Source organism: Volvox carteri (assembly GCF_000143455.1).
Source record: "Volvox carteri f. nagariensis unplaced genomic scaffold VOLCAscaffold_22, whole genome shotgun sequence".
Taxonomy (NCBI): Eukaryota; Viridiplantae; Chlorophyta; class Chlorophyceae; order Chlamydomonadales; family Volvocaceae; genus Volvox; species Volvox carteri.
The window spans coordinates 549,851-561,158 of record NW_003307565.1 but is presented as its reverse complement, the minus strand read 5'-3'; the positions used below and the strand labels follow the sequence as shown (position 1 = coordinate 561,158).

Here is an 11,308-nt window from a genome sequence, read left to right as displayed (position 1 = left end):
AACCAGCCGTCTTGGTAGAGCGGTATTGGGGGGGCGCCGAGCTGGCTACCCTCCCCCCCTGTGGTTTCCGGAGGCTTGATCGCCCTGCGTTGCCGCAGGGTCTTCCCGTTTGAGTACTTTTCAATTTAGACCCAGTGCTGTGGAAGGGCGCGGACTTGTGCGGTGTTACCCCCTCGACGGGGGCTATCTCCCCTGGACTAGCCCAGGGAGGGAGAGGCGGAGGAGGGTAGTAGTCTCAGGAGGCTGTTTGGCGTCTTGTGGTGTGAGCTCTTTGCGCTCTTTTTTGCGTGAGGATTTTTGAGCTTGGTGACCTCCCCAGCCCGGGAAGACTCGTCGGGCTCCCGGTCGCCCAAGTCCTGGTAGCGAGCTCTCTGAGATGCTCGGTTCGTTCGGTCGGCAGGAAGAGCCCCCCAGTTGCGACTTCGTTTATGTTAGGAGACCAACGGGCATAGATCCCGTCTAGTTGGAGCGCCAAACAAGCGCTGTTGCGTGCCGGCCGTCGTTTCCCGTGCGGCCTGACCCGGGGGCGGAGTGCATGAGACTAACCAGCCGTATGCACCCGCCCCCCGCGCTGTGCTTCGGCCCTGGGCCCCCGGCTTTTCAGCCCACAGTGTAATCAACGTCATACATACATACATACATACATACATACATACATACATACATACATACATACATACATACATACATACATACATACATACATTACGTACGTACATACCTACCTACCTACATACATACATACGACTTACTTGCCCGTTGTGGCCTTTTGGGCCCCCACCTGACAGCGACATGTCACCCGCCCCCAGAGGAGCTCCAAAACCCACCTGGCCACCCTGGAAGCCCACCCGGATGGGGTTGAACTCCGAAACCACCGCTTCGCGTAGCTCCGTACGACTAAGCAACCCCAACTCCACCAACACCTGACGGGTCGGGACGGCACGGCACGGGACGGGGGAAGGCGCGGGGGGGGGGGCTGACGGGTGAACAAAGGGAATCCCCTCGCGGGACTCTGGAGCCCTCTGAACAAATCGTCGACTGAGTTCTAGACGTGTCCAGACGCCCTTCGGAACGCCAACATACGGGAAGCTAACCAAGTAGCAGCAGCAGCAGCAGCAGTAGCAGTAGCAGTAGCAGCAGTAGCAGGGATGTAGCCAGGGAGTAGCAGTAGCAGGGATGTAGCCACTAACGTCCTACGCAATACAAACACACGCAGACGGACACGGCAACAGAGCTTTAGCACACTTCGGCACATGTCCGTATACATGCTATACATACACAGGTATTCCTACAACGCACATTTCAAACGCACATCCATCCACCCATCCAGTCATACATACATACATACATACACACACCTCCAGCTCGCCCCAGCTGATGTTCCACTCCTGGTTGCGACCCTGGCAGGGGGGGTGGGGGGGTGGGGGGTTTGTGGGGTTTGTGGGGTTTGTGCGTTGGGGTGGGGTGGGGTGGGGTGGGGTGGGGTGGGGTGGGAGGGGGAAGGCACGACACCACGGGGGAAAGGGGGGAGTGTGGACCCGGAGGTTGGAAGGGTTAACCAAGGTTTTATGCTAGGGGAGGACGGCAGCACACGTGTCGTAAATTGCGAAACGCGGGCAGGAGGGGGAAGACGGAAAACACGAACACACTGTAAGGGGGAAGCGGGGACTTAAAACGAAATTCACTCCTCCGAGTTGACCTTCCCTGCACCCACGCTCCCACACACACACGCACGCACGCACGCACACAACCACACACGCACCCTCAAGCCCCTCACTCTCCCCGCCTCCCTCCTCCACACACACACAACCTATAGCACTCGCACACACGCATACCTACCTGCACCAGCCGCTTCTCTACGATGGCCACCCGCCAGCCACGAAGCTGCAGTGCCGTTGCCAGGAACAACCCCAGGGTTCCGCCGCATATAACAACATCGAAATCGTGCTGCTGCTGCCGCAGACCAGCAGCCGCGTGCTGCTGCTGCTGCTGCTGCTGTTGTTGTTGTTGTTGTCGCTGCTGGTGGGATGATGGTCGAGGGGGAGTCGGCAGTGGACCGTCAGCGCGGGTGACGACGGAAGGCCCCTTCCTCTCGGGATCGTGTTTTTGGTTTCGGAGTGCGCGCCAGTAGGCTTCTGACACCTCCAAGAACGCCAGCGGATCACCCTCGATGCCGGGCTGGGCCAGGATTGTTCGGGCAAGGCCCGGAGCGGCGGACGCGGACTGCGTCGGTGGCGTCGACGGCTGCAGGGCGTGAGCGTTGCAGCTGAGGCTGTAGCGTTGTGTACGCGGCCACAGGTACGTGCAGAACGTGGTCGGATGGAGCAGAGGATGCACGCGCCGAGTTATAGTAGTAGCTGGGAGATGGTTCATGGGCTTGGGCTGAGTGCCAACGGCACAAAAGCCGCGGTGCTGGGCCGATAGAATGCGCATGCTTCGGCGGTTTGGCAAGGGAAAGATAAGCGACGTAAAAATACAGAAATTCGTTCCGAAAGCTGTCAGCCAAGTAACGGGATTATAGATGTGGCAAGAGGTGTTGCGTTTGTTGCTTCACTATCTTTCCTTGCTGGGTCCGGTTTCAAGAATGCGCAACGATGAGATAATCCCAAGGCTTGGGCACCATCCCGTGTCTAAGTACAATGACTTTGCAACAACTATATCATGGAAGCATAGGGACTACCAGCTCGCGTCAATCCTCACATTGGGTGGTCTCGGTTCTCTCGTCCAAATACCGCCTGGAATTTAACCGCAATCGCACCGAGCGGACTTCGGTCATCCGTGTTTTGTAAGATATAATTTGAAAACAGACTTCTAATATGTTATACTGGTGAGGAACGTGCTCTATTGGGTGCTCCCTAGCAAGCTTTCAATCATAGCTCCCACTTCATGCATGCAACATTATGGGAATCACCTGCTTCAACCACCTGCGATTGCTCACAATTTCAATTCTTACTGACATCTAGTTCTGACCCAAAACTGAGGCGCCGACCTTTGCTGCAGAATGCAAGGTCCAGCACAGCTTCAAATGTCACAGCCAGTCGCGTCCCTTTCGCTAATTAGAGCATCAACGTACCTAACCCGCATCCACCTGTTAAACGGCCCTGTGAGTCGTGGACTGCACATGTACGGCCCAATGTCGCGGGTGCGGTTCCACTCCCGGCCTTTTGGAAAGCTGTCCACCACTTGCAGCACATCATCCACATGGAAAAGCCTGTCTTCGGCTCAACATCGGACTTCGCAACGCTCTGTCGCTTGCGTGATTGCGCACGCGGCCGCCAATGGACACGGTTTGCCAACAGCAGCTACCAAGCTGGCCGCGTCTGCTGTGGCGTCTGCCGCTGCATCGCTGAGACTAGGTCGGCTAGAAACAGTAAGGTAACGAAACGAAATGTTACAAGGTGGGGTTAAACTCGAGCAAACCGCCTAGGGCGTGCAACGAAAGCGGTGACAAGAATCCGTAACGGGGCGGAAGACAAACGCAACCGCCCAGGGTGGCGCCTACACTAAAAATCCGTGCCTTTACGAGGGGACAAAAAGTGGGTTACATCCGTATGTTACATTCTGGCTGGGATCGCTTTATCCTCGGTCCCAACTGTCTGGCGGACCAACCCAACCCAAACCAAACCAACCCAAACCAAACCAAACTACACCCAAGCGATCACCATCCCACTTTTCCGTGCGTGCACCTCGTGATGTGACCCCCAGCGGAGCTCCGCCAGCTGCCACCTCCGCCCTCACACCCTCCGCCTCCGCCTCCACCTCCGCGCTCGCGCCTCCATCCACCACACCCTCCATCTCCACCACCTCAGCCGCTAATCTCTTCAATGCCCGCAACAGTAGCAGTAGCAACAGCTACAGCAATACGCCACCGAGCAATACCGCCACCACCACCACTGCTACCGCCACCACCGACAGAAACAGCGTCGCTGCCTCGGCTGCCACTGCCTCCACACGCCCCCCCACCTCCAGCTCCTCCACCTCCTCTCCACCCTTGGAGGGGACCCCAGTACCCTGGGCCCGCCTGGGCCCCTCCCTGGACCTCATCCAGCAGCGGCTGCAAGTGGGCCGAGCCACCTTCCGCCTGATTACCCCGGGGGATGTGGACGCGGTGATGGACATGTACCTGGAGCAAAGTGAGGGAGGGGGAGCGATCCGGGAAGAAGGGGGAGGGGTTATTATACGGTGATGCAATATCCGCAGCAATGGCACGGCGGGAAAACCCAGTACTGCCGCCTGACGTCCACGCAAAAGCTGCCAGACAAATGCTGACGGGGAGTCATTGGTCATTCAAAACCCGCCGCGAGACGCAACTGCGCTTTGTGAAAACGTTTTGATATACCGAAGAACGTTTTGGGGCGTGTCGCGGCCTTAGTGGTCCCCTTCCTCAGCGCATTGATGTGCAGCAAGGGGTATTGGTTGCTGCGGAAGAGAAAAACGGGGTTAGGAAAGGAAAGGAAAAGAAAGGAATGGAAAGGGGGCAATCGAAAGGTTCTGGAGGGCCCAGGGGCCGCCCCTAGGGGAGGGTATGGATGGATGGGCGGAAGGGAACAGTGCTGACGCGAACATGCAGCTCCCGCGCGCTGGAACGTTCGGGTTGGGAGCAAAGGAGGAGTCAGTGTATGTCATGCACTCGGACCCGGGTGTGTTGGGACGACGTTGGGTAAGTCCCCCTGCGTATTGTGCTTCATGTGCCGTGTGCCCCTGGGTGAGCCCATTGTGTGTGTCCATGTGCACACCCGGCAGGGGTACGTCTCCCCTCAGCCTCCAGAACTCGTCCGGCTGATCCTTTCTTATCGAGCGCTTTTTTGGATCCTCTTGCTCCTCCTCCTCACCCTGTTGGGGCCCCCCCTCAGCTCATCTCCCCGCCCATCAGCTCACTTCCCCCTTCAGCTCACTCCCTCCTGGTGTTGCCGGTGTCCTTGTCCTTTGCGTTATTGCCACACACACTGCACTACACCCTGTGACTCATCTCCGCCACACACACACACACACACACACACACACACACACACACACACACAGATCAGCTGGATGCGGACCCCTACTGGACGCGGGCCTGGCCCTCCGCCATCGCCCTGGCTGCCACGCTGCTTCAGCGGCCGGAGCTGGTGGCGGGCAAGGTGGTGGCGGACCTGGGAGCGGGCCTGGGGCTGGCGGGCATGGCGGCAGCCTTGGCGGGTGCGTGTATGTGTGTGTGTGTGTGTGTGTGCGCGCGTGTGTGTATAGAGGAGTGTGGATATGGGGAAAAGGGAGGAGATGTGGAAGAGGGACAATGTGGGGGTGTGTGGGCTCGTGTTGTGCAGCTGGGTAGTTGGGTGGGCGGAGTGGAGGAGTGTATAAAGCAGCTGTGTAAGCCCGGATGGTCGCCTGGAACGGTACAGGAAAGCTCCAAGAAAAACCATTCAATCAGGACGTTTTCTCTGGGTGCAAGCTTTCCTCAGACACTTTAAAATGGTTTCCCGTGCAGTTTACTTTCCTTTGATGATGTATATGTATGTATATATGTATATACACACACACATATATATATGTATATGTATTAAGGCCAATGTATGTGCATGTGTGTTGATACTGATAGGTGCGAAGGAGGTGGTGTTGCTGGATAGAGAGCCCGCCGCGCTGCAATGTGCCCTGCTCAGCGCCGCCGCCACGGGCTTGAATCTGGATCTGGAATCCGATGGAGCAGATCTGCTGGATCCAGAATCGCTGGGCCGCTCCAGGACCGTAGCCAACATAGCGGCAGGCACTGCTACAGCTACAGCTACAGCCAATGGGGGGAAAGGGTGGACGGGGAAGAAGGGCAGGAGGAAAGTGGAGCCGTTGCCTTCTGACCAACTGTCGCCATACGCGGTGCTACAGCTTACACCGCCGTACAAGCACTTGATGCAAGAGCAGGATGACGGGGGGGATGACGGATATAATCCACAACAACGAATCGATCAACAGGCGCTGAGAAGGCGGAGGAGCGAGGCAGAGGAGGAGTGGCGAGTGCTCATGACTCTGGCGGGGTCATTGGGCTGCGCCGCCGCCGCCGCCGCCGCCCCCGCCGTCGAGCCGTCGCCGTCAGCACCACCGCATGCTTTAAGAGGGGAGGAAGGCTGTAGCCGCGAGTCCGATAGCAGCAGTGGTGCTGCTTCTACTGCGGTGCCCGCTACATCAGCTCGAGAAAGCGAGTTTGCATCCACGTCAGTTTCACCGCACGGGCCGTCCTCGTCAACCTCGCGGACGCCCTCCTCTCCATCGCCGTCGCTAGCGGTGTCGGATGTGGGCGCGGATGAACCGCCCGCAAGTAGCAGCAGTAGCAGCAGTAGCAGGGATGATTGGACCGGCAGTAGCTGTGGTGAAGATGGTGGTAGAGGTAGCGGCAGTAGCTGTGTGTTACGCGCTCACGTGTTTGACTGGACAGCACCGCCAGAGATGGACCGTCTACTGCCGCCGGCGTCGACATCGACGCCGTCGCAACAACAACAACGGCAGCAGCAGCATTCGCCGCAACGTGAGCAGGGACGAATAACCGCTGTACGGCAGCGACGATTCGATGTCGTACTGGCTTGCGACGTGCTGTACGAGGACGCCGCTGTAGGTCCCATTGCGGGCCTTATGCCGATACTGCTGCGGCCCGACGGTGGCCGGCTACTGCTAGCGGATCCCCCCAACCGAACGGTGCGATCTGTGACGGGCGTTCAGTGTAACTCCTTTTTAAAGGCAATTAATAAAGATTAAAAGATTAAATTAATTAAAAAAGGATTAAAATAGGGTAAAAAATACCAAAGGACCTGATCCTTGGTGAACATGCCGCAAGACTCGGGTTCTTGCTGTACTAGATCTTTTCTTCTAAGAACTTTCCGTACGCTCTCCCATTTCCCTCCTCCCAACCCAACCCCAACCCCATCCTCCCAACCACCTCCTAGGTACGCAACCGAGAACGCTTCCTTCAGGAGGTCCGTTCGGGTCCGCTGCGGCTGTCTGTGGAAGAGTGCAGTCTGCAGCGCTGCGAGGTGGGCCCGGGGCGGGGGCCGGGGCGCGGGGCCGGGCCGGGGACCGGGGTTAGGCAACTTGCAAACGAGCAATGGGTCAAGGGGTCGGGGGGTCGGGGGGTCGGCGGTGGTTTACGGACGGGAAGGAGGACGAGGGATGGGAAGTTGAGTGTGGAAGCGGCGCACGCATGTGATGTGTGTGTATGCTACTGCTGCTGCTACTGCTGCTTTGATGACCTCCCGCGTACCCGCATCAATACCAATACAACGTCCATGGCCCCCCCGGCTTTTACGGACACACCCGCACTTGTGTGCGGAACTTGTAACTTGTAACTTGCTACTGCTGCTGCTGGTGCTACTGCTTTGCGGAATCCAGGCTTTCACCCACGTTGCTGTACAATTATGTGTGAGTACGAATGTATGTCTGTCCCTGGCCCAGTCTCTGCAATCTAAGCAGCCAGGCCCAAACTTGAATTGTATAGTTGTACAAACTGTGCTCTGCCTCCCTCTCTCTTTTTCTCTCTTTCGTCTTCCCAATTTTTCTAACCTGCGCGAAACGCTCCGACCCCGGCCCATTCCGCCGGACACGGCGGCGGCCCGACATGTGCCTGTACGACGGCTTACGACAATAGGTTTCGAAGCTGGACAACGAGATGGCCGGGGGCCTATCGCCAACGGTGGAAACCGTACCGGTCCAGTTTCTGGTGTTTCGGAGCGGACTCGGGAATGACACCGTAGGGCTCAAGCTGTGAGGAGGCTCCCGCAAATTGCCAGTTCACGGGCTTCGAACTGGCGTCTTCATACGTCGGATGTTATATATGTTTTCCTTGGGCCTTCGGCTCGTATGGGTAGTTTTACAGGTATGGGGTCACGCACCCCCAACCATGTAACATATATATTGTGTGTATACATACGTATATATATGTATGTTTTGGATTTCGGTTGTCGGGTCCTTTATCTATTTTTGCAAGAGAGTGCCCTCAACCTTCGGGGTGCCCAGGATGCATGGGTGTGAGCATTGTGTGGATGGTGCGGATGGGTGCGTGTGACGGTTTAGAGCACGTGCAGATGCCTGTGTAATGTTTCTCCCCCCTGACCAGCTGCGTTGACGACATATCTTACAAAGCGTCACCGGGCGCCATCACTGCTTTCAAACCACCACCGACACCGAAAGCGATGTCATTAAGCCAGAGCCACAACTTTTTTGATGGACCATCCGGATGTTGCAGCCATCGCCATCTGTCGCAGTAAAACAGGACCCAGCATGGCGTGCATCGCAAGCACAATCCACTTTCTTATCGGCCGGACGAGAAAGCTATAATACAAAGATAATTTTATGGCTTTCTCCGGGCGTATACCATTTTGACTGCCAAAATCCCTGCCGCCGATAACATTGTTATGAACGGTTTCAGTCATAATGCGAGAGACGCAAGGCGCGGAACGATATTTCCTAGGACCCCCAGCCAGCCCGCCAGCCCGTTCGTCTCCAACAACTTTTTCTTAACGATATCAATAAGTGCTGCTTTCCTTCCATTCGTGGCGGCGGACTTACAAACACAGGACGGATTCGTCATGCATGCATGCAGTACAGCATACGTCACAGGCAAACATTTCTTTAAGTGTGCACACATGTCTCACATGCAAAAAGTCCCCCGCCCATCCACTCACCCACCCGTGCGACTAAACCCCCTTTCACCGTATGAAATTAATCGCCAAGCACCAAGCATAATTATACTCTTCCGGAACGACAGGACCTCATACTGATGGATCCAGAACGTACGAGGACGCGAAATAATCTGGATCCAGCACACACCACCGCACCGTGAAAAGAGAGCAAGAACTAAGAGGGAACTGAATAGATGGCAGCTCAGGCAAAACCCCAGCAGGAGAGGGCCACAGCCAGAGTCCGACGAGACCCCTTTCCCAGCTCACATCGACATTCCCGTTCCAATTTAAATCCCGCACGTTAACAGCGAAAGCAGCAGCAGCAGCCGTAGGAGCAGTAGCACCGCCACAGCCACTGACACTACGACATATGACCCCACCACGATGTTCATGCAGTTCTCCCTTACCCGGTCTGTGCTCTGCCCTCGTGATACACGTGCTCTTCTCTCGCGACAGGATTAGTTCGTTTGTTCGTTATTTCATTCGTACATAAGTTCAGGCGGACAGACAGGTAGACACATAAACGGACATATGGGGGTGTACGGGGGCAGCGGCAGCGGCATAAACGAAAGTCGCTCCTCCTCCTCCTTCCTCCTCATCTTCACCTCCAGGCATTACAGAATTACATACATATATACGTAGCCATCAGAGCTGGAAATACGGCAGCCAGGCAGACAGCCATGAAGCCAAACAGGAAGGGGGTCATCAAAGTCCACGGATCCAAGAGGTCGATCGTGGAGGTCGAGGAAGTGGACCTCAAACTCTCCTCCATTTTCCCCTCACTCAACACACACACACACACACGCCCCAGGGTTCTGTATACCCCCCTGTCCGGATTCGGATAGCGGCTACGGGCACTACGGGGGAGACAGGAGAGTCTCCAAACCCTGCCAAACAGCCAGCAAAGGCCTAAAGCCGTGTAGGCGTTATGGAGTAACCATTACCACACCCAGCCCGGAGAGCAACCTTGGAAGGAGGGTGCTTGGAGGGTGGAGTGCAGTGCCGCTAGAGAGCTAGAGAGATATTTTTTTCCAAGGCCCCTCCCCCCTCCCGCACGCCGCGCATGTCTTCCCATTTCGCTCCTCTCCTCTTCTCTCTGTCCCTCCTTCCCTCGCCAAGTTTGCACTTAATAATTGAGATATTCGCATGCATTAATATGTGTGCATGTATGTGCGCATGCATGTGTTGTCGTGAAACCATGCCTCAAGCCAAGTCAAGTCGAAAGAAGGACGCGGCAAAGGACGCAAAGGAAAGCCAAACCACAACCCTGGCGGAACTCGTTTAGAGGGGTCCTCGTCTCGCACACCCTTCGACACTGAAAGCCAGTGAGATCTATGTCGCCTCGGCGATACTGTACGGTAATGTACGACGCAACGCAGCAGGTACGTGCGCAAGGTAGAGAGCATCGCAATGTACTGTGTGCCACGGCACGAGAAAGCAGAAAACATGGCACGCCACCAACACGACCTGCAGCTTTTGCGACATGACGGAAATAGCTTCGTGTATAGTTTATGCCCATTCCTCCACCATCATCCTCCGAATGATGCGGAACAGGAGCAGAAACAGGAACAGCCGGGTGTGCACGCGCATCTTGCCGGCGGCGGGTGCACACCGCATATGGCACACGCGCCTCTGCGAGACCTGGATCTTCTTGCGGGGCCCCACAGCGATTCCAGTATGAAAGGAAATCCTCTAAACCCGCAAACCGACACACACCCGCGCATCCACACGCAAATGAAGTCACGTTGCCGCTTTCATTTGGTCCCCAGGATCGGCATAAAAAGCCAAAGCCAGGCAAACCACCAGGGAACGTTGCCAGGCGTTGCAAGGCGAGGGCAAATGGTGAGACGAGGTGAGGCCATATTGCGCACCAGCAAATGCACACACGAACCTACGACCCTTCTTCACGGCGGCCCCCTTACTTCATCTGATCCATTCCATTCCATTCCACTACACTACACTACGCTACACAATACTACACAGCGCTACACTACACGCTGCCCTACGCCCCAAGCGCACAGCCCTTGATAAGCACGGTACGCAACGCGGTGCCTCGGAGGTTGGTTAGGCGGTTGGTAAAGAAGGTAAAAAATGGTAAAGAGGGTAGAACGGGAGGTTCACCGATGCCACAGGTGCGATACCATGAAGAATGTTCGCTCATCATCACCACCCTGATCATCACCATCATATGACCTGAACCACTGCCCGCACCACCACGCACTAGGCCCCTCCTGCATCTCTCACATCACTAAGCCGCACATTCACATCTCTCACCCCACTTGGGTGGGCCCCCACTCCAGCGAATTGCATCGCCCAACCACCACACAACCAACCACCACATCCACCACATCCACCACACAACCAACCACCACACAACCAACCGCCGCCGTATCTCTCCACTGCACCCACTCTCATCCCCACCATGCCAAAACATCCTAGCCGCGCTCCTCCGCCTCCGCCTCCTCCTTCTCCTCTCGGCAATCTCATCCCACGAACTTCGCTCCACACAAAGCCCTTTCCACAAAAAGCGAAAGTTGTCCAAAAGCCGCAGTCCAGTCAACTTCACCCACACACACCCATGCAGCCCACCCCGCAACGTTACTCAATCCTGCTGCCATTACCGCAAAGTCCAACGGCTCTCAACAGACAGAATAATAACATTGACA

General features: G+C 56.3%; 2 protein-coding genes across 2 annotated transcripts in view; one reads left to right on the top strand and one right to left on the bottom strand.

Annotated features, from left to right (window-relative positions):
• Nucleotides 1–2,433, bottom strand: part of VOLCADRAFT_104996 (uncharacterized protein) — a gene marked incomplete at its 5' end in the record, with an annotated part of 3,836 nt that extends 1,403 nt beyond the window's left edge. Inside the window, 4 exons of the mRNA XM_002951100.1 lie at nt 828–923; nt 1,359–1,400; nt 1,840–1,884; nt 2,143–2,433. Coding sequence (XP_002951146.1) covers nt 828–923; nt 1,359–1,400; nt 1,840–1,884; nt 2,143–2,433 — 474 coding nt within the window. The remainder of the gene's footprint in view (nt 1–827; nt 924–1,358; nt 1,401–1,839; nt 1,885–2,142) is intronic.
• Nucleotides 2,434–2,816: 383 nt separating this feature from the next.
• On the top strand, nt 2,817–7,729 carry VOLCADRAFT_91666 (uncharacterized protein; the record flags this gene model as incomplete). Its single annotated transcript, XM_002951183.1, has 7 exons — nt 2,817–2,827; nt 3,190–3,370; nt 3,998–4,133; nt 5,023–5,178; nt 5,579–6,663; nt 6,912–6,998; nt 7,610–7,729. The coding sequence occupies 7 exons, from the start codon at nt 2,817–2,819 to the stop codon at nt 7,727–7,729; spliced, it is 1,776 nt and encodes a 591-aa protein (XP_002951229.1).
• Nucleotides 7,730–11,308: the final 3,579 nt, after the last annotated feature.